Source organism: Lithobates pipiens, unplaced genomic scaffold (assembly GCF_037356315.1).
Source record: "Lithobates pipiens isolate NorthernLeopardFrog02 unplaced genomic scaffold, aLitPip1_a1.2 Scaffold_1, whole genome shotgun sequence".
Lineage (NCBI taxonomy): Eukaryota > Metazoa > Chordata > Amphibia > Anura > Ranidae > Lithobates > Lithobates pipiens.
The window spans coordinates 194,302,252-194,324,415 of NW_027507685.1; the positions used below are offsets into that span (position 1 = coordinate 194,302,252).

General features: G+C 39.4%; 1 protein-coding gene across 1 annotated transcript in view; it reads right to left on the reverse strand.

Annotated features, from left to right (window-relative positions):
• Positions 1-9,152: 9,152 nt before the first annotated feature.
• The window catches only part of ITIH6 (inter-alpha-trypsin inhibitor heavy chain family member 6), a 104,330-nt gene continuing 91,318 nt past the window's right edge, over positions 9,153-22,164 (reverse strand). Inside the window, exons 10-15 of the mRNA XM_077479416.1 lie at positions 19,673-19,702; positions 17,951-18,007; positions 17,123-17,167; positions 14,737-14,850; positions 11,274-11,654; positions 9,153-9,610 (exon numbers count right to left, since the gene is read on the reverse strand). Coding sequence (XP_077335542.1) covers positions 9,369-9,610; positions 11,274-11,654; positions 14,737-14,850; positions 17,123-17,167; positions 17,951-18,007; positions 19,673-19,702 — 869 coding nt within the window. The 3' untranslated portion in view covers positions 9,153-9,368. The remainder of the gene's footprint in view (positions 9,611-11,273; positions 11,655-14,736; positions 14,851-17,122; positions 17,168-17,950; positions 18,008-19,672; positions 19,703-22,164) is intronic.

The window sequence follows — 22,164 nt, forward strand, 5'->3', positions numbered from 1 at the left end:
ATGATAATATGGACACATTTGGTGTGAAATTATTAACCACTTTAATACCGGTACTTTCACCCCCTTCCTGCACAGGCCAATTTTCAGCTTTCTGCGCTGTTACAATTTGAATGACAATTGCACGGCTATGCAACACTGTATCTAAATTTTATTTTTATATATTTTTTTTCACACAAATAGAGCTTTTCTTTTGGGGGCATTTAATCAACGCTGGTTTTTTTTGTTTTTTTTTTTGTTTTTTTTGCTGAATACATCAAAAATTTTGAAAAAAAAGTGTTTTTCTACATTTTTGTTATAACATTTTGCAAATAAACAATCTTTCTTTCTAAATGTACACTGCTACATTTCTGTGGTGAAAATAACCCAAATCAGTGTATATTATTTAGTCTGTAGGAAAGTTATAGAGTCTACAAACTATGATAGATATATCTGAAAATGGATCCCGATGTACTGACAGAATTCTTGAGGCCCAAAAATACCAGGACTGTTCAATTATCCCCCCCCCCCCCCAAATTGCCCCTTTTTGGAAAGTAAACAGCCCAAGGTATTTAGTAAGAGGCGTGGCAAGTTTTTTGAAGTTGTATTTTTTTTCATCACAATTTTTGGGAAAATGAAGAAATTTAAAAAAAATTTTTTCACAGTTTAAAAAAAGTTTACATACTGTCACCAGTGCAGTACAGCATCATGATATAATTGGTGTGGCGATGATCAGGGACATTGACAGTATGTAACAGAAAGAACAAAGTAATAACAATATATATTTATTTTTTATATTTTTTTTATTACTTTTTTTTTTTTTCTTTTTTTTTACATACAGTGACCAAAGAAATACAGTGTTACCATACTAACACTGTACTACGCTAGGGAGGTGATTTTTTTTTTTTTTTACACACTATGATTGCTTATACCAGTGAATTTTACTGTTATAAGCAACCATTTTTTCTGAATGAAAACTATTCATTCAGGGGGTAATTTACCAAAATTAGTGCACCCAGAATCTGGTGTAGCTGTGCATAGTAACCAATCAGCTTTAAGGTTTATTGTCAAAGCCTAATTGAACAAGCTGAAGTTAAAGAGGATGTAAACTTCCCTTGATTGTATGTACCTATAGGTAAGCCTAAAATAAGGCTTGCCTATAGATACTGTAAATATCTCCTAAACTTGCACCAATTAGGAGATATTTACTGTATACACCGCCAATGACGTCATCACCTGTACTGTTTCTTCAGAGCCCTGTGCCGTGATATCCTGCTCCCGCGCTCATGTGCGGGAGTGACGTTACACGGCTCTGGTCAGTCACACAGTCCGTGGACCCAGAAGGAAGGTGGGTGAAGGTGGGTGAAGATGGATGAAGATGGATGCGGCCTCCAGTGGGGATAATAAAGGCTTGGTTTGCCGGTAAGTTCCACATAACCTGCTAGTATACGATGCATACTAGCACATTATGCCTTTACTTTGCAGTTCCAAAAAAAATAGGTGTTTACTTCCTTACTTTAATTGCCAATTGGTTACTATGCACAACTGCACCAGATTCTGGGTGCACCAGTTTTAGTAAATCTACCCGGCAGTGTTTACTACTGTGATTAGCTGTGATTGGCCACAGGTCATCATATGGCACAGATGGGCTGTGATTGGCCCTGTCTGTACCATGTGATCACTGTGACCAGAGAGATCAACACAAAAGTACACAATGAATGACATGAATTAAAGCCATTCATTGTGTTAAATTGTCATGGGATCTGCTGTGATTGGTAACAGCAATCACATGGTACCGGCAGCAGGCCGGTAAACTGATCTGTCACCTGCTGTGTCCAGTCCGCCTACTGGCCTTGTTTCCACCCCTCTTCATAATGTTATCACTGCTGCGGTTTTTGGGAGCTGAAAGCACCCTTGCCACTGGGCAACTAATACAAGTGCATCTAAAAAATATCAAAAATGTAATTTATTTCAGTAATTAAATTCAAAAAAATGAAACTTGTATATTATATAGATTCATTACACACAGATTGATATATTTCAAGCATCTCTTTGCTTTACTTGTGATGATTATGGCTTACAGCTAGTGAAAACCCCAAATTCTGTATCTCAGAAAATTTGAATATTGTAAAAAAGTTCATTATTGTAGACTGATGGTGTCACACTCTAATCAGCTAATTAACTCAAAAGACCTGTAAAGGTTTCCTGAGCCTTCAAATGGTCTCTCAGTCTGGTTCAGTACCTTACACAGTCATGGGGAAGACTGCTTACTTGACAGTTGTCCAGAAGACAGTAATTGACACCCTCCACAAGGAGGGTAAGTCACAAAAGGTCATTGCTAAAGAAGCTGGCTTTTCACAGAGTGCTGTATCCAAGCATATTAATGGAGAGTTGAGTGGAAGGAAAAAGTGTGGTAGAAAAAGGTGCACAAGCAACAGGGATAACCACAGCCTTGAGAGGATTGTGGCGCAAAGGCCATTCAAGAGTTTGGAGGAGATTCACAATATGTGGAGCATAGCTGGTGTCAGTGCTTCAAGAGCCACCTCACCCAGATGTATCCAGGGCATGGGCTACAACTGTCGCATTCCTTGTGTCAAGCCACTCCTGAACCAGAGACAACGTCAGAAGCATCTTACCTGGGATAAGGAGAAAAAGGACTGGACTGTTGCTTAGTGGTCCAAAGTCCTCCTTTTAGATGAAAGTAGATGTAGAAGCTGCCTGCTCAGGAACCAGATCATTAACATTGTCACAGACCTAGCTGGGACAGAGGCTGTTGGAGGGGACAGAATGCTAGCCTCTTGCCTTGCGATTATGGGCCCTGGCATTTGGGGGAACTGTGCTCTTTCTGAGCTGTATACCTGGGGACCCCTGAGGTGGTGTTACTTGGATTCAGATCCATGTCCCCCCCAAGACACACAGACTCTGGATATGTATTTGCCATATTAGCAATAGACTGAATCACACTGTTGGGACACAAACTGTTAGATGCTAATGTCATCAACTCCAGCCACCTGTCTTTTGTGTAAATGAGTCTAGTCTGGCTTGTAAGAGTATTCCACACATTGTTGTTTGTGCTAATTAACCCTGTGTTTATGTTTATGGTAATGTGTATTGAATAGTCAGTCAGTGAGCTAGGAGACAAAGTCTTACCCTGAAAAGTCCTATCTCTCAGACAACTAGTCTGAGTCAATGATTAGATAATTAGCTCATGCTAATTAGGTTAGGTTTTAGTCATCCTAACTTATATATTTGTGGGACATCTCAAATCAAAGATTATTCCTGGTGTACTTCAAGACTGGTGTTGTCTAGTTCTTGGGGGTTCCTATAGCCAGATCCATTGGCGTTGTGTTCCAGGACCAGGAAGCGGTATACTGATGGAAGCACTCAAGCGGAGCGTGGGGAACGTTCCGTCACAAACATCAACATCAATACTTTAAGATAATAATACCGGTGAGATAGCCCTATGGGTCAAGTGATAGTTTTCTACTTTTGTCAACTAGGCAGCTTATAGGAAGTATCCACGTCATCAAAGCAGCAAAGTTAAGAACAAGCATTCTCTTGTGCAGTCCAAAAGAGAGAAGACTTTGGACCCATCAAGTAACATGACCACTGATTTAGTTATATACATTAGGTTTTTTGTTTTGTTTTTTAACTCAGGGATTTGTTAGAAGAGAAGAAGGGTAATGAGTAGGGGTTGGGGAAATCAGCTCCCTTGACATCAGCTTTCAATATTGGAAATTTGTCCAATGGCTCCTAGAAAATGAAGGCCCTGTTTGCTTTTACTTCATTACATTGGTAGACTATGGGAAATAAGATTCAGCTTTAGTAGTGTAATTTTATATATTATACTAAACATTCTTTGCATTTTACAGGCTTTTCAACAAGACATTTTATACACTTCCATAAACACACAGCTCTGCTGTATAAATATATCAAGCATTAAAGTTATTAAAATACTACACAGTAAATCCTTACAGCTAGAGTGAAAGATTACAGCTCTGGGCTCATGCACACTGACATTTTTCTTTCTCTTCATTTATTCCTTTGGCAGCTGTAGCTCCTCACGCTAACCCTTACACTATAGGACCCACTATAGAACACAACAATCATGTAGGGGTCAGTTGGAAGAACTACAGTGGGCAAAGGAGCACACCTATGTTAAAAAGCACTTAGGCTTGGTTCACACCTACAGGCGCATTTCCACGCATTTTTCGCGGGTAGGGCAGCCCGTTCATTTCAATGGGCTGCCCTACATGTGAGAAATGACAAAAATATGTTTTAGGCTCTTTTCCAAAAACGTGCCACAACCAAGCCGCTTGTGCTATGAAATGATGCAGTTTGGCGAGCATGATGCGTACAAGTGTCATTAACAATTTACATTAATTTTCAGTTGTCACTGAGGAATAGCGGGGGAAATCTTCCACTGGAGACATTTGCTCCAATGACAACTGTCTCTTACTTCTGAGAGATTTCCACTCACTTCCTGTCGTATTTCAAGACAGGAAATTAAGGAAAATGTCCCCAATGGGACACATATAGCATAAAAACAATTGGTTTTGGTTTGGTTTTAACCTTTCCCTACTTAACCAAGGCTAATATATTTACATACACTTTAACCACTTCCCACCCGGCCAATGTATATATACGGCCGGGTGGGAGCCGCCTGCTCCTGATAGGACGTTCAGGAACGTCATTCAGGAGCAGCGGGATCGCGCGCGCGCGCGCCCGCGCAGCGGCGCGATCCCGATGTGCTCGTGTCACCCGGACACGGCACATCTCAGATCGGCAGGAGGGCTCTGTGATTGGCCCTCCTGATCACATGACGGCCGTGTCCAATCACGGCCGTCATGTGATGTAAACAAACAGCCGGTTGCTAGGCAATCGGCTCTCCTCTCCTCACACGGAAGTCACCGCTGAGAAGAGGAGAGCAGAACGCTGCAGCCGGCTGATGATCAGTGAGTATGGGCTGCTTTTCACAGCTTTTTACTCACTGATCATCAGTGTAGTGTAAACACACAACACACCACACAGTGAAAACACAGTCCCCACATATGTCCCCAAAACACACATGTCCCTAAAACATACATGTCCCCAAATAATAAAAATACATGTCCCTAATAATAAAAACATGTCCCCCACATATGTCCCACTAAAATCACATGTCCCAATGATTATCTGCACACATATGTACGTGATCACCTGCACACATATGTACATGATCATTTGCGTACATATGTCCGTGATCACACAAACCAATTATTATACACTTAACGGAATTTTTTTTACCAAAAACATGTAGCAGAATACATTTTGGCTTAAATTTATGACAAAATTTGATTTTATTGGATTTCTTTTCAAATAGAAAAAAGAAAATATTGTTTTTTTCCCAAATTTCCGCTTTTTTTGCGCTTATATCGCAAAAAAAAAAAAACGGAGTCGTGAATAAATAACACCAAAATAAAGCTCTATTTGTGCGAACAAAATGATAACAATTTCATTTGGGTACAGTGTAGCATGACCGCGCAATTGTCACTGAAAGCGCTAGAGCGCTGAAAGCTGAAAATTGGGCTGGGAAGGAAGGGGGTGAAAGTGCCCTGTATTGAAGTGGTTAAGCAATGGAATGGAGTAATTGGATAAGTCAGGGCTCTGGCTTGATAAGCTAGGGTCACCAAGTCCAAACCCACCAGATCATATCTCCAACTCACTTTTCAATGCTTTTTCTCACTCAGCACAATGACTTTCTAGTTAAAGAAGGAAATTCTCAAATCACCTAATTTGCAATATTTTCATAATGGTATGTACACATTATTGGACTTATTCACTGAAATAGACAAAGAAGATTGCATAGCTGAATGGGGGGGGGGGGGATTGGGGGATAATTTTTCGAAACTGGAGTAATCAGAATCTGAAGCATCTGTGCATGGTGCATGGCAACCAGTTAGCTTCTAGCTATCTACTGCTTGTTCAGTTAAGCTTTGGTAATGAAAGATAGAAGCTGATCGGCTGATCGGTTGCCATGCACAGATGCTTCAGATTCTGGATACTTCAGTTTTAATAAATTCCCATTCATGTGTTTCTTCACAGCTCCTGCATGGAGTGATTGCTGATCATAAAGTGACAGAAGCTATTTGGTGAATTGTGTAGGTCAGCCATTCTCAGTCATTTTACCCCAGAGGAGCCCCTAAAATAACTACCAAAACTAGTTCATCTGGGTTCAGTGGAAGAGATGTTCCTTACATTGGTGGTCAGTGGGAAGAATATCTCCTTTACTGTGGTGGTCAAAATACCAACCTTTCAGATAACTAAAAGGATCATAGGTGTCATGAACCCGGCTCGGTCAAGTGGCGTTGGACCTAGGACTATGTAGGCACCATCAAGTAGGAGGTCAATCAGCTGAAGCTCAAGGAACTCCTAAACTTTTGGAAGAACCCTGGCTTTCCAAGGAACCTTAGTTGGAAATGACTGGAGTACATACCTGACAACCACCACTGAAGCTAATGTGAAACATTTCAGGAAACAGCTATGGTCTTTATGTAACCTCCATGAGCAAAAATGCAGCAGAGTCTCCAGATAGTAAATGTATAATTTTGCGCAAAAGTGAAATCCCTCAAAATTCAAGTGCCCGTGGAAGTGGTGACTACTGAGAGGGTGATTATAAAAAATTCCAAAGTATAAGGGAAGGAAGTCGGTGTGGGAAAAAAATAAAATAAATAAAAATTAGAAGGAAATAAAAATAAAGACAGAAATAAGAATGGAAATAAAAATAAAAATAATGATAAAAATAAGAATGAAAATAAAAATGAATATAAATGGAAAAAGAAAAGCTTGCTCAAGTGAAGAGTGTATATATAAATTGCTCTTAAATTAATAAGTGTATCACAAAGTGCTTAGTGAGTTAATTAATAAACAACAAAAATAGATCCAAGAACAAGTAAATAAAATAAATGTGATAATAAAATAATGCATATATACAGATGAAGTGATAAAGCTAATCGGGGTCTGATGTATGACAATAAGTAAATTGTGTGTATAGTTCAATTAATCGGTGATAAAGTTCATAGGGAATTCAAAACAATTAAAGTTCATATGGGGTTAAAATTCATAAAGCATTGATAGACAATCTTCCAATCATATAGTCTGTGTAGACTCTCACCTTCTTTCTTTGTATTAAGTGCATATAATCATCTAATAGATGGACGCTTCCATATACTATTGTTTAGTGGCTCTGGGATATGTTCAATCTCTGAATGGCACTCCTCTCTCTGTTCCTCCGCACACAGAATCTCTGTTTCTCCGCAATGTGTCAAAAAGGAAAAAGAAAAAGGAAAAGGAAAAAAATAAAAGGCTCCCCAGATGAAGGCACCCGGCCGTAACGCGTAGGGATTGGCTGAGGCGGACGTCAGTCACGAGACATGTTAGAAGGCGTATCTGAAGCCGTCCTGTTACTACTTTTTACTCTGCTGTTTTCATATTGTTACAATGTAAGAGACCACCCTTAGTTATTTAATAAATACACCCCTTTGGTCTAAACATACTGGTCTAGTGGAGGCTTTTTTTCTGTTTTCCTTTTTGACACATTGCGGAGAGATGGACATTCTGTGTGTGGAGGAACAGAGAGAGGAGTACCATTCAGAGATTGACCATATCCCAGAGCCACTATACAACAGTATATGGAAGCGTCCATCTATTAGATGAGTATATGCACTTAATACAAAGAAAGAAGGTGAGAGTCCACACAGACTATATGATTGGAAGATTGTCTATCAACGCTTTATGAATTTTAACCCCATATGAACTTTAATTTTTTTTTTACATGAGACCACGATTAGCTTTATCACTTCATCTGTATATACAAATTATTTTATTATTTTATTTACTTATTATTGGATCTATTTTTGTTGTTTATTAATTAACTCACTAAGCACTTTGTGATACACTTATTAATTTAAGAGCAATTTATGAATTAACCATTGTATATAAATATATAAATATATACACTCTTCACTTGAGCAAGCTTTTCTTTTTCCATTTATATTCATCTTTATTTTCATTCTTATTTTTAATATTATTTTTATTTTTATTTCCATTCTTATTTCTATGTTTATTTTTATTTTTTATTTTTTTTCCTACACCTACTTCCCTTATACTTTGGAATTTTTTATAATCACCCTTTCAGTAGTCACCACTTCCACGGGCACTTGAATTTTGAGGGATTTCACTTTTGCGCAAAATTCCACATTTACTATTTTACTTTTGGTGTTATTGTGAACCCTTTTATTTTGCAACACTTGTGAATACATCCACACTTGTTTATACACATACAGCTCTTTCTTATTCACTCCCAGTAGCGCGAAGGCCTCCACTACTTTTACACTTAGAGTCTCCAGATAATTACTGTACATATAAATATAGTAATAATAATAATATCTGTGCACATGAGCCCTCAATTTGCCCTTATAAGTGACAGCAGTATGTACAAACATAGTGATTCAGGCACTACTGGCAATATATAACCTGATGACAACATGGTACATAAGGTATATCTAAACCCAAACAGAAAAATGTAATAGATTGCGGTTTACTAATTCTAAAATGTGTTGGGTTCATTTGTTTTATGTTTAAAAATGTCTTCCTTATTTTCACCTGGTGATCCAGCCACTAACACACTTCCTGTCTTAGGGGTCTCCACTTTATAGAGAGCAATGGAGACATTTTTTGGACAACAGCATTGCAACCTGTAGGAGGGGAGTGTTAGATGTACTAGAAGATTAAAGCTGGCTACACATTATACAATTGTCTATTACAATTGTCCTTTAGATTTACCAAAAGCATATAATATGAGGTGAAACCTAAACACTTTCAAATTGTATGCAATCAGGCAGGCCCTTGCACTATAAAGTTGAAGGTAAATCTAAAGGAATTTCAACAATAAATTTGAACAACATGCAGCCGGCTTTAGATCGATTTAGCAAAATTAAAGGTAAACTCCTGCTAACAATTTTTAAGCAGTTATAGATTTTTTTTTCATTCTGGGATAAGGGTTTTACATAAATGAATAACTGTTGACCATTGTATACACCCCTGTCAGTGGTGAATGATACTGGCAGGATCATGAGGTAAAAATAAAGGAAAAAAAAGCATAAAAAAGAAAAATGAATGCAGTCATCACATCTAACAACTGGTAAGCAGCAATTTATGAAATGTTTGCTTTTGGGTTTCAATATGCTTTAATACAAGCCAATCAGATAACCTCTCCCTACTGTCCCAAGATTTGCTTGGCCAATGGTATTTTTTTTGTTGTGTCTCATCACCTTCTCCAGACTGCATTCTCGTACACACCTCCATATATGACATTTGTTACAAAATAAAGTCCATACATCCTACTGGTGCCTTTACATCTCCTGGAGGTCAGATACCACATATGACATATAGGGTCCATCTAGAATTTGCTCAATATCTGTGTGTTTGACCAGCCAACATTTGGACATGTGCGCTTGTGCTGTGGAGTCCTTTAGGGATTTTACAACAAGAACAGCAGGAGCTGTTTGGTTATTTCTCTTCAAGATGGCTGAGAAGGTCAGGTCATTGCTCTGCTTCTGCTCCGTGACTTCTATGTGGCTGTTTTGGAACTGACCTAAATAAATAAACAGGATTAATTTTTACACATAAAATTGTTGAGTAGAAAATATATTAGAACATAAAAATACAGTTTTTATTTATCTTATTTTATATTATTTTTTAACATTCTTATATCTTGTTTTAATGATGTAATGGTTCCTTCAACATTGGTTCTTTACAAACAGCAGTCATTTTCATCTACTTCATTTTTTTTGTTTTGTTTTTAGGAAAATTGGGTCTAGGAAGTTCATGCATTGTACTTTCCACTGAAACCCCATAATCTGTTAACCAAAAAAAATTCTGATATTCTTTTGGGCTATAAGAGAAAATCTCCCACTGTGATCATAAACAGCAATAAAAACTTGTTATTTTAGTAGAGTAAGTAAAGTTTGGTACCTATGATTTATTTCTACCTGTGTTCTCTTTATAGAGATTCCCCAATTACCTGTCTAGGTGATGAGTATCAAACAGAACAAGAAGTGAGTGGAAATTCCCACAAAGTGGCCACAAACAGCATTTTAAATCTGATCGTTTCTAACCCTTCGTTATATACAAGACTGAAAAAAAGATTTGGAATTATGCTTTAAATAGCTCCTTGCATTAAATAGTTACTAATTAATTTTGTTGATTTTACAGCTCAAAACCTAACCACAACTGGTGGTAAATGGGCCAATCTAACACTGATCTACCGGTTCAATGTAACAATTGGGTTAAGGAAGGTATGTTGAATTGTTATTCTATTAGAAGATGCTGGGAGCACATGTTTTTGCTTATAAAGGTTTTCCAATTTGTACTTAATAAGGAGAAAGCTGGGAATGCTGGGCTAACAGTTGTTCATTCCCTTAAAGGACCACCACTGAAACGCAGAGCAGAGCTCATGCAGAAATTGGGGCTGAAGAGCAAGGGAGAATTGCTGCTTTGGTCAGCAATTTATTATTCATTTATAAAAAGTGGAGATGGACTTTCATGCCATTGGATGGGTCCCAGCACTGAGAACAGTGTGCATATGTATTCTGCCCAATTTTTTCAGCAGATATCTATCAGACTTTGTTGAACCTAAGTAGACAACCAGGCTCTATTTCAGAACCAACCTTTGGAATCCTACAGTGAGGACACTGGAAGGGGTTAGTCAGCAATTCTAGGTTAAGTTTGAACTTGAACTGTGCAGAGTTACTGATGTCAGGACTAAAGAAGTGGAGGTGATGGGTGTTTTGGCCAAGAGCTGTACCTTATGTTTCTGCTACAGTAAAAACATTAACAAGGTTGAACGTGTGGACATTTTTTATTCCTGGGGGTGGGCCTCGGGCTGCAGAATGTAAGTGACCAAAGATGTCAGAGTTCCTTCATGTTACAGGTGTGCGTACCCTGTGCAGACAAACAGTGGAAGGGACCTTTGGCCAACTTGGACGATGATGATGATGGCAAATCAGGGCCCTGCTAACATTTGTATATATTTTGCTCAATCCGCTCAACTGAGGAGGCTTCAATAAGGGGGTTTAAGAGTGCAAGCAACCCTTTTATTCTTAAACCTCATAGTGGTATCATGTAGCTCAAATATTCTTAACTTGACCATGCACCAATAACAGTAATTGTGTTTGTGATGGGATTGTATACTATTGCTGTATCCACAGTGTAAATTGTCTACATACTGTAACACTGTACATGTTACAATGCCTCACCTAACAACCCTTTAGAGCTGGAAGACAAGCCATCTCCTCTGACTATGTAGAAACCCAGGTGATTCAGCTGCAGGTAAGTTGGATGCTGGTAGTGATGAAACATGACCAGCAACTCCACATTGCGCCCAATCCATATGGTGATGTTGGTGGAAGGAGATATTCTTAAGGCCAGTCTGGGTTTTCGTATTAAAGCAGGTCGATTAACTGGAAGAGTAAGTTCCTTCTCTCCTTTGAGTGTCAAGCTGTCCAAAGTTATGTTGATTATGTAGTTGGAGCGTGGCTGGTTGATGGTGATGGTTACAATATTGAGGTAGGTTCGTAGCCGGTCTTCATGGCCAACACGTGGTGGGGCCTTTACCAAATGACCACTCACAGTGATACCTGTTTAGGGTAGCAATAGATCAAATTTATATTGACAAAAGACACATGCGTTTTTTGACTAATTCTGGTTTAAAGTGTATTTCCAACTTCACAGCCAAATTAGGATAACACTTACTTTATGTTTGTTACATGTTTAAAATAAAAATTTTTTTAAAAGATGCTGCTTACTTTTTTTTATTATTTGAATGGGTTACCATAGGTAAAAAGGCTTGTAATCATTCACAATGACCTGTAATGAATTTATGCCCATAATATCCACAATTGTTAGAAAAATACATAAAACAGAGTGTAACAATCAGCGCAAAAATAAGAATAAATATGTTATAAAATATAATGCTGACCCACCAACCACTGTGTAAGTGATTTCACAACACCACAGTTGATAAATGAAAATAGAAATTCAGTGTAGTGCAGCAAAATTGGTTAAACATGTGATTACATACAAACCAATACAATGTGAATATTTAATACACAAAATAAATAAAAATAAATCTAAAAAGTCCTCCATGAATTAATAATGTTCTCCTTCAATACATCTCATGCCTGATCTTAAAACACAAAGTGCCTGCTCACCTCTGTGTACATGAAAAAACTGCTTTGTCTTCTCCACAGTTTTTGAGCAGGAAAAAGAAGGGTTTAATGACAACGACTGTAGTGTTAGTGACACGACACATGATATACCATACCCACTTGGCCAACAGAAGCTGGAGTCAATGATAAGGCCCATACACACGATCAGACTTTTTACAACAAACATGCAAATTAGCTGTTTTGGAGCAACGTCCCACCGTGTGTACTCGCCATCAGACAAACTTTTTTGGTTTTCATCAGACTTTTGTTGGCTGTGCGAATGGACAAACTTTCTGGCAACAAAAGTCCGATGGAGCAAAGTCTGATCGTGTGTACAGAAAACCATAGGACTTTTGTACAAAGTACAAACAGGCATGCTCATAACCCAGTGATGGTGAACCTTGGCACCCCAGATGTTTTGGAACTACATTTCCCATGATGCTAATGCACTCTGCAGTGTAGTTGAGCATCATGGGAAATGTAGTTCCAAAACATCTGGGGTGCCATGTTCGCCATCACTGTCATAACCAATGCAAAAGATCAGACAGCAATACAGAAGTTGACCAAAGGTGGCGGTAAAGAGCAGAAAAGCCACATGATTTGGTGAAAGTTGGCTGAAAAAGTCCTGCCGCGTGTATACAATACAAGTTCTTGGCCGACGCCCTTTGTACAAAAATCCACAGGAAAGTTTGTACAAAGTCCGATCGTGTGTATGAGGCTAAAGACTTAATAGACTTAACACAAATAAATCACCAGGACCAGATGGCTTACACCTGAGAGTCCTCAAAAAACTCAAGTTATAGCCAGGCCATATTCCTGATCTTTGTGGACAGCATAATGCAAGGATTAGTACTAGCTGATTGTAGAAAAGCCAACGTGGTACCAATATTCAAAAAAGGGGGCAGAGACATAGTCCTGGGCATTAAAGGCCAGTCACCCTAACATCAATAGAGGGCAAATTATTGGAGTGGATGATTAAGTGATGGATTATTATAACACATAGTGTAAGCAGGATGCAGATCACACAGAGACCGAGTAATATAAACTGCATATTATAACGGTGCAACAAGAACTAACCAGGCCCGGCGGTTGTGCACAGCCTTTCCGGGGCCACTTACAGGATACGCAGCAGCGATTCTGTAGCTTGGAGAGATGCTGACAGGTTCTGTTACAAGCCTGGTCCAACCCACCTGGGAGGTTTCCCAAGTAGAGACAGCATAGCCCCTAAGCTTTGCCTACTCCTCTGGACCCTTTCCCTGCCTCTAAGTGCTGTCCCTGACAGACAGGGAATATTTCCTTATGTTAACCACTCACACAATGTGCGCCAAATCAGGGGGTCAGGGGCATAAATAAGTTCTGCCCTCATCCAAGATGGCCACGGAGGTCAAGAGAGGCCCAGCATCCAATCAGACAGCTGCTCCCAGGTGACCATAGGAAATCATAGAGGAACTAAGCTGGTGTGCAGACATGTTGGAACAGGAAGGGGCCATCCCCAAACTGTTCCCATAAAGTTGGGAGAATGAAATTGTCCAAAATATGTTGGTATGCTGACACCTTAATAGTTCCCTTCACTTGAACTAAGGGGGCAAGCTCAACCCCTAAAAAACTACTCCACACCATAAATGGACCAGTGTACAAAGCAAGGTCCATACCTCAACCCGAACACCTTTAGGATGAATTAGAGTGGAGACTGCGAGCTGGACCTTCTCATCCAAATTAGTGCCTGGCCTCACAAATGCGCTTCTGGAAGAATGGTCAAAAATTTCCGATAGGCACCCTCCTAAACCTTGTGGACAGCCTTCCCAGAAGAGTTGAAGCTGGTATAGTTGCAAAGGGTGGGCCAACACAATATTGAACCCTACGGACTAAGACTGAGATGCCATTAATGTTTATGTGCATGTAAAGGTGGGCGTCCCAATACTTTGGACTTTCAGCCCTAATAAAGGATTAAAGATCTCAAGTCTTGTGTAATAACCTTAGGGACAGATTGGGTTAAAAGTGCATTAATTGCACATTAATGCACTTTTAACCCAATCTGTCCCTAAGGTTATTCTGAACGATACAAGCTATCTATCAAAGCCCATGTACAATCCTGCTCCAAAGAAAAACTAGAAAGAGAATAAATATTTTTTTTATATATATATATTAAAGTAAGTTGAGTGAATGGGAACACATAGCCATATACCAGGTCCTCAAATTTTACGGCAAAGGTGGAAATACACTTTTGGGGAGATTTACTAAAACTGATGCACTCAGAATCTGGCGCAGCTGTGCATGGTAGCCAATCGGCTTCTAACTTCAGCTTGTTCAATTAAGCTTTGACAAAAAATGGAAGCTGATTGATTTCTGTGCAGAGCTGCACCAGATTTTCCACTCTCCAGTCTTAGTAAATCTGGGGTAGATTCCTCCATCCATCTCTAACCAGCCAACTTAACAGTAAGTACATTATCCCATATATAAGATATTCAAAATTAAAGTTTGTATAAACGTTTAGGCAAAATGTCATGTATACCTGTAGCTGGGTCATTGAGGAGCTTTAAAACATCCCCTGGTTGTCCATCTAGCGTAAAGCACAACTTCTCCTGGATCTGATGTAAATTCACCACAAAATGTGGATCTCCATCAACTGGTAGGGTGAAGAGAAAAATAACTTCAGCTAATATTTCCATCATAGACAATTCAGGGAGTAAGTAAACATAATCACTAAGGAACTGATCTACCCGAGAAATACTGTAGCTCTGTTTTAAATTAGAAAACCTCTTTACTTTTTCCATAAATTGAGGTCTCTGCAATTCACAGCAGCCAGAATCTAGAGCAGTCATTCTTAATCAGAGTTCCTCCAGAGGCTTCTATGGGCTCCTTGAGCTGTCGCTGGTTGACCTTCCATTTGATGGTGCCCTTATCATTCCAGGGCCAATGCCACTTGGTAATGTCAGGGGCATGACAGAATGGATCTTTTTAGCTATCTGAAAAGGTGTAATTTTGGCTACGAGGGGTCAATGACCACCCGATAAAAGTTTTTTGCATGGATTTCCGGAGAATCCTAATTTGTGTTATCCTAATTTGGCTGGAAATTATTCTGATGGTTCCTCTGGGGTAAAACGTTTGAGAAAGGCTGATCTATCTACACTGGTGGTGTACTTTTTGAAGTGAGTATTTCCCTTCCTTCTGCCTCCTGTACGCGTATATTTCTTTTGCTCCTAACACAGAGGTTCTCAGATCACAAGACTACTACAACAACAACAGCAACAACAACAGGGTCTACATGAAAAACTGAAGTATTGAGTAAGTGGGCTGTGCTCCCTGCATGCGTCTAAAGTCTTCATATTCAGTCTTGACTGGAGTCAAACCAGGAAATGTTTTGGGCCATGGAGAGCGAACGATGCCATTACTACCATGACTCTTCATTGGAGATACGTATACTTAAAGAGGTACTTCTGGCAAGAGGTACTTATTCCACAGCAGACACACTTCATTTAACAGTTTAAAATCTTAGCATATGCATTTAATTCAACATATTTTAGTGTAGCTAGTAGTAGCTAGTCTAATTTAACTGGACTTTTCTGTAATGTTGAAAACATTTCGTAGCTTACCAATCCATTTCTTTAATTCCAGCATGTGTCAGGGAGACACCCGTGCATTTATATCCACACTTTAAGACACCTAAATTACCATGGAATGTGGAGATAGCGATTATGCAAGGACAGGAAAGGTATGAAAGTAGTAGAACTACCCTGCTTGTCAGGAACTGGATCACCTGCCGGTGGCACTGTGGTTTCCGGACCAAAAGGTTGTAGTTCTGGTGTCCACAAGCAGGTGTATCCCAAAAGTCAGCAGATCCCAGCAATCAGTCTCCATCTGATGCTGGCTACTGGGAGGGTATTTAGTTCCTCCTCTACCTTTCCCTTATGCTTCAGTGTTTTGCCCTGCTAGCCAGATACTGTTTGCTAATTTATCCTCATCTTCCTTTTGCCATACATCCTGTAACCTACTACCTTGTATCCGCTCCCCTTGTCCTTGATCCCAGTCCTGGTTCCCTCCTTCCTTGCAACATGTGTCTCCCTGTTTTTCTGTGTTCCCCATTTTGTATATATTATGCTGTAGTTAGTTTGCTAGTTAGACTTTCTGTTACTTAGTTTTGTTGCTTGTTAGGTATTTTGTCATTTAATTATGGTTTACTTATATCTTCACGTTTGATGTGTATCCTGTTTGGATGTGTTTTGTTTCACTGCTAATAAACTTGTTTAAATCTAATCTGGCTTCAGTTTCCTAAGTATAGCTAAACAAATCTGCCCATCCCTGCTACTGGTTGCCTGCTCTTGGTATCCCTCACACCGTTTCAATTAGATGCATAGGTGTTAGTGCCTCCATTTATATGGCTAAAGATGTGAATTGTCTATTGGGATACCTTTTGCCATGGGAATTATATAACTAAAACAGGGTAGTGTCACAACTTTCACAAATCCCATCTTGTTCTTGGACAATCAACATCTACCCATTCCATGGTGGTTATATTAGGGTGTTTTAAGGATATAAATGCTGTGGTATCTTTGGACATGCATTGGAACTGAAGATTTGGTTTGGAAAGCTGTGAAATATCTTTAGCATTACAGAACAAGTCCAGTTGAATGTAACCAACTACTATCACGACCTGGATAAATTAGAACAGACATATAGGTGTAGGAATTTATTCATACATTCAAAGCATGGCATGTGTGCACAACCTTTATAAACCTTTGGGGGTCTCCAAAATATTAGTTTAAAGTGTAAAATAAATGGTTATGCATTAGAGAATACAAAGGAAGGGCTTAGTGGTAAAGAGGGGACAAAATATCAAAATGTTGAGGAACACTGGCCTAGAAGATACCAACAGAGTCTGATCTGTAGAATTTACTCACCAGAAGACATAAAAGTCTGAAGCAGAGATGCACCAGCAGGTATTCCTTTCAAGAGAGGGAAAAAGAATGTATAGTCACTAGTTTTACATTTCCTATATGCTTACTGTTGGCTAGTTACTATACAGTTGCAGTCATCTGAGAACACAGGTACGTAATTATAGTGGTCATTAGTGGCCTGAAAAGGGCCAACAAGGAACTAAAGTTGCTATACACAGAACAAATTTTAACTACTTCCTGAGGACCCAGCAGTAATTTGCTCGGTGGGTAGCCTGGTTGTCCACCTCCTGCTCGACATAGCTCAACTGAAAAATCCAAGGAGCCAGGCAAAGATTTGTCAGTTGGACACCACCTGCATCCAATCAAGCATAGGCACTTTTCACAGCTGGTGGAGCCGGCTGTCAAAATACAATGGCCACAGCGGGAGATTCCCACTTCCATGCTGTGTAGTGTGAATGGAGGACTCTATTAGATCTTTTTGTTTGTTCACCTCGCAGTAATGTATGTGGTAATGTTCTAGATGTGTATTGCCAGCTTAATGCAAGCATCGTTTGACAGCATTAGGTAGAAACATAAAATACTGATAGCAGAACAAGACCAATCGATCAATCAAGAGATAATGATATAAAGTGTAATAAACTGTTGTAAAATCTTTATAATGCATACAGTTTGCATGGAGTTTTGTTTTATTAATGATGCTTGTTTGACTGTACAAGGTCCATTATAGTATCTTCTTTTATCTTTTTATCTTCTTTTATGTGTGTAATATTGGCTCCACAGCTATGTAAGCCAACCACATGAACCAGTTGCAGCATGGTTAAGGTATCTTACCATCATAGTCAATATCTGGTTCCATGAATGGGTCTACTATCATTTCGTAATCAGAATCTGCAAAACCAGAAAAGAAGTATTAATATTTTCAAACACTACATACAGGTTTATAAAGGGAGGATGTCAGGGAAAACATGTAGAATTTTTAATTTAGCATACATTGGGGAGATGTACTATATGTTAATGGTGTAGCATAAGTGTTCTTCAAGTGCTGGTGGAATGTTATGACAATGTCATAGATCATCAGCAAAATTGGTTTGCGACTTGTGGTTCTTCCACCATGTGGTCTCTCCCACCTTGGTGTTGCCCAGGACTGAGAGGTATAGGAATCGTCAGATTTCTCCTGATAATTGATATAGCAGCTACCCTGCCAGTACCCAAGCAGCCTGTCAATCAACCTTACTATTTAGCTGTGTTCAAGACAACAGACATTGCCTAAATAATAGGTTAATTTCCTAAAAACAGATTTCCCCCTCTAAAGCATAAATATCCAACACATACTTTCTGCAGTGTTCATATTTAGGGTTTACAGGTCTAAGAAGGGGTAGTGGAGAGCATCTTAAGACTCTGGGACCACCTGCTAGCCCAGTATATTGTAAAGACATTAGCCCAAGGGGCAGACACTCCTATTACCGTGGCCCAGTCTGCCACTCCATTACTTGCTTTAGTACCTCAATAAGCTGGCATACAGTTGCAGGCCCAGTATACTGTAGAGCAGTGGTCTCAAAACTTTTAAAACAAAAGGCCAGTTTACTGTCCTTCAGAATTTAAGGGGGGGGGGGGCAAATTTTGGCCAGTGGGAGTAGAAAATGTCCAAGGATCAGTGGAAGTAATCAGACCTGGTGGTCAGTGGGAATAAAAAATTGGTATCTGTAGTCAGTAGGAGGAGAAATAGTGCCCTATCGTTGGTATCAGTGGGAGGAAAAATGCCTCCTGGTTGGTGTCAGTGGGAGGAATAGTGTTTCATATCATTGGGAGGAAAAATGCCCTATGGTTGGTGTCAGGGGGAGGAATAGTGTTTCATATCATTGGGAGTAATAGTGCCCCAAGGGCCGGATAAAGGCAAAGGGCCACATAATGCCCATCAGTCACAGTCTGGAGACCACTGTTGTAGAGGAAACAGGGGGGGCAGATGCCCAGCCCATGACCCATTCCGCCCCTGTGTTAGATGTTTACAAATAGACATTTTACACTGCCTGGCTTGCCTGGGAGCGGCAAATCATTCATCCCATCACCCTAGTCCATTAACATTAATTGCACCAGTTGTGGTCATATACAATAATGGCCACCTATGCTGTTAGACCAATGCATGGATCTGGGATGGCTGTTGTTTCTAGGATAAGCAATGGTCTATTTGAGGCACCAAAGGAATGGAATTAAATAACAATGTGATGCAACTATATAAATATTTATGCCATTAATAGGTGGGGAAAGAAACTTACATCTGGAGGTATAATTAAGGGTGGAAAATTTGATTTTGTGTCATGTGCCACAAAGAGGGTTTGCCATGCTACACGCTCTTCTTGCTCTGCAGATCAACCAGCATCAGTGGCACAGTCTGTATGCCATCTCCTTTATCCACCGGCATAAAAGCCAAGCACTGTTAAGTCAATGATCTGACCTCACATACAATCTGGTTATCTGACTCTTTAAAATGTAGACAACTTACAAAGAGCCCTCTATATAAATACTACACAGGATTTAATAAGTGACTCAACATACCTTCAGTGGAATATGTTTTACTACTCACTCCTGAAAAATAAATAAATTATATTAAATTATAAAATGCATTTTAAATTGTTTTGCATGCTCAAGTCACCTACACGCAATGAAAGCATAATAAGTAGTGTGACACTAAAGTGGACTTCACGCTCTCAACCAACCTTGATTATTTTTAGTCCTCATGCTGCTAGCCTTAGTAAATAGATATCATACTTTCTTTTCTTTTTTTTTACATTTCTTCACTTACTTCCTGGTTTCTTGCCTAGTAAAATGATGGCATACATTTCAGAAGAGAAAGAGAAGAGGAGGGGTTTTCTCAGCTAAGCACACGCTCCTGCATGCATGCTTGAGGTAAGGGCAGATGGATTCCAGGAAGTAAATGCTACATGAATCATTTGCCCTTACTCAAGCTGGCCGTGGCTGGAAATGCTAGGGGGGTGTTTTTCAAAGTGATTTCTCAGCAAAATAAAGCATAGAAAACTGATAGATGGGGGAGTTTGCTTTAAATATTAGAAATAAATTAAATAGTGTTTTTGGCTTGTGGTGCTCAGATGGAGTTAAGATCCGCTTTAAATATGAAAAGAGATGATAGTTGTACAAATGTCTTCATAATTCAGTGTCAAGTGGTAGACAATGTGACGTCAACTGAAAAGGCCTGCAGACCTGAATTAATACCTAGTTGCTAGTAAATCTATAATAAGATCCTGTGGACTGATAAAATTATCAACACCTCCCAGAACATAAAAGAATCCTTCAGACCTGGTGGTAGGAAGGGGGACAAAGTGAGGTTCTCCCATATTGGAGGCACCACACTGTATATGTTTTCCTTTACTGTGGGAATAGCCTTCATCTGTCATAGGATCAAAATAGTCATTGGGAGAATTATTTCTTCTGATAGTACGCACTATGGATGCAAAATGGTATGTCCTGGCCTTATGGAACACCCTAGGCATTGCCTAACTAGTTTTATGGACCCTGTTAGCCATGTCGTGCTTGGACTTGCTGGAATTGCGATAATGCACTGGTGTCAAAAGGCCTGACTCTGACCCGGCTGTTCCAAATAACCTACAGCTGATTCATAAGGCAGGAATGGGGAAAAAGGCCAATGGGGAAAGGTCCATCCCACAGGTTTCCTCTATAAATGAACCAGCATGAAGATGAACATTGTATTTGATCTGGAGCAAGTTTGAAAACAATTTCCGGTGTGCTCCTACCAACAGGAAAAAACAATACTGCCCAAACAGTAAAAAAAAATTCTGTGCTTTCCTTTTTCCTGCTTAGGGTTATTAAAAAAAATTAATAAGTGGCCTTCTAAGCTAAGAATTCATACCTCCTAGAGAGATTTTTGCATTATATTGGTAGTGCCTGTATGCGCAGTTGTAAACTCACTGCTAATCTGTGTGAGATTGCATTGTGTGTCTGTGCCCTTGTATACTCTGTAATTGTAGCTGGTGGTTGACAGCCAATCTGATTGCATGCATATTTGTTTCGGTGTGTGGGAGCTAGCATATCTGCATCAAGAATGGATCTGTGTATGTATATGTCTAGCAGACCGCTCATTTGACAAACTGCAGATAGTGGCAAGCTACCCTAAGCATGTGTCTGGTGTGGGTCAATGGCAACAGTGTGCAGAAATTCCATCTCACAGATATGCTTAGTGAATCACATACCTACAACCCTTGGAGTGTACCAGAGTATATGCAATATTTCTATCTGTCTGTGTGTTCAGCCAGCTAGATTTTTCTATCCCTCTAGTAGTGGCTGGTGGTATTGCAGTCAGTGATAACATTTATTGCCTTGCTTTACCTGCCAAAGATAAGGTCTGTCCTCATCCCTCTCCCACTGAACAAGGATCTTTGCAAGTCATGCAAAAGTCTCTTACAAAGACCCTGTTATTAACTTAAAAAATGCAGACAAATCCAGTAATTTAAATAATAAATTGCAGTGTTTTTCTTTTCCATAAATATTAGTAATATAGTAATGTGCCTTTGAACCCAATATTGTCCTTTCCAATATTTAATTTGAAGGACACAGTAGATAATATCTAATAAGTCTTTTTGCCAAAACAAGGGTAACATAGAGCACTGGCAGGCTTCAGCTTAATAGTAAGTACAATATAAGTACAATAATTCCCCAGACAATATATCCAATCCTTGAGATTGTAATAGGGCATGCTCTAGGTTCTCCTGTTTCCTCCCACACTCCAAAGACATGCTGGTAGGTTAATTTTTCCCCAGTAAGTGTGTGTATGAATGTGAGTTAAGAACCTTAGATTGTAAGCTCCTTGAGGGCAGGGACTGATGTGAATGTACAATATACATATATATGTAAAGAAATGCATAAATTGGTGGCACTATATAAGTACCTGTAATAAATAAAAAAATCTACAGAGGTCTGAGAATGTCCATGGTCATTCACGGAGGTTGATTTACTTTGTCAAAAGCTTAATTGAACAAGCTGAACTTAGAAGCTGATTGGCTGCTGTGCACGGC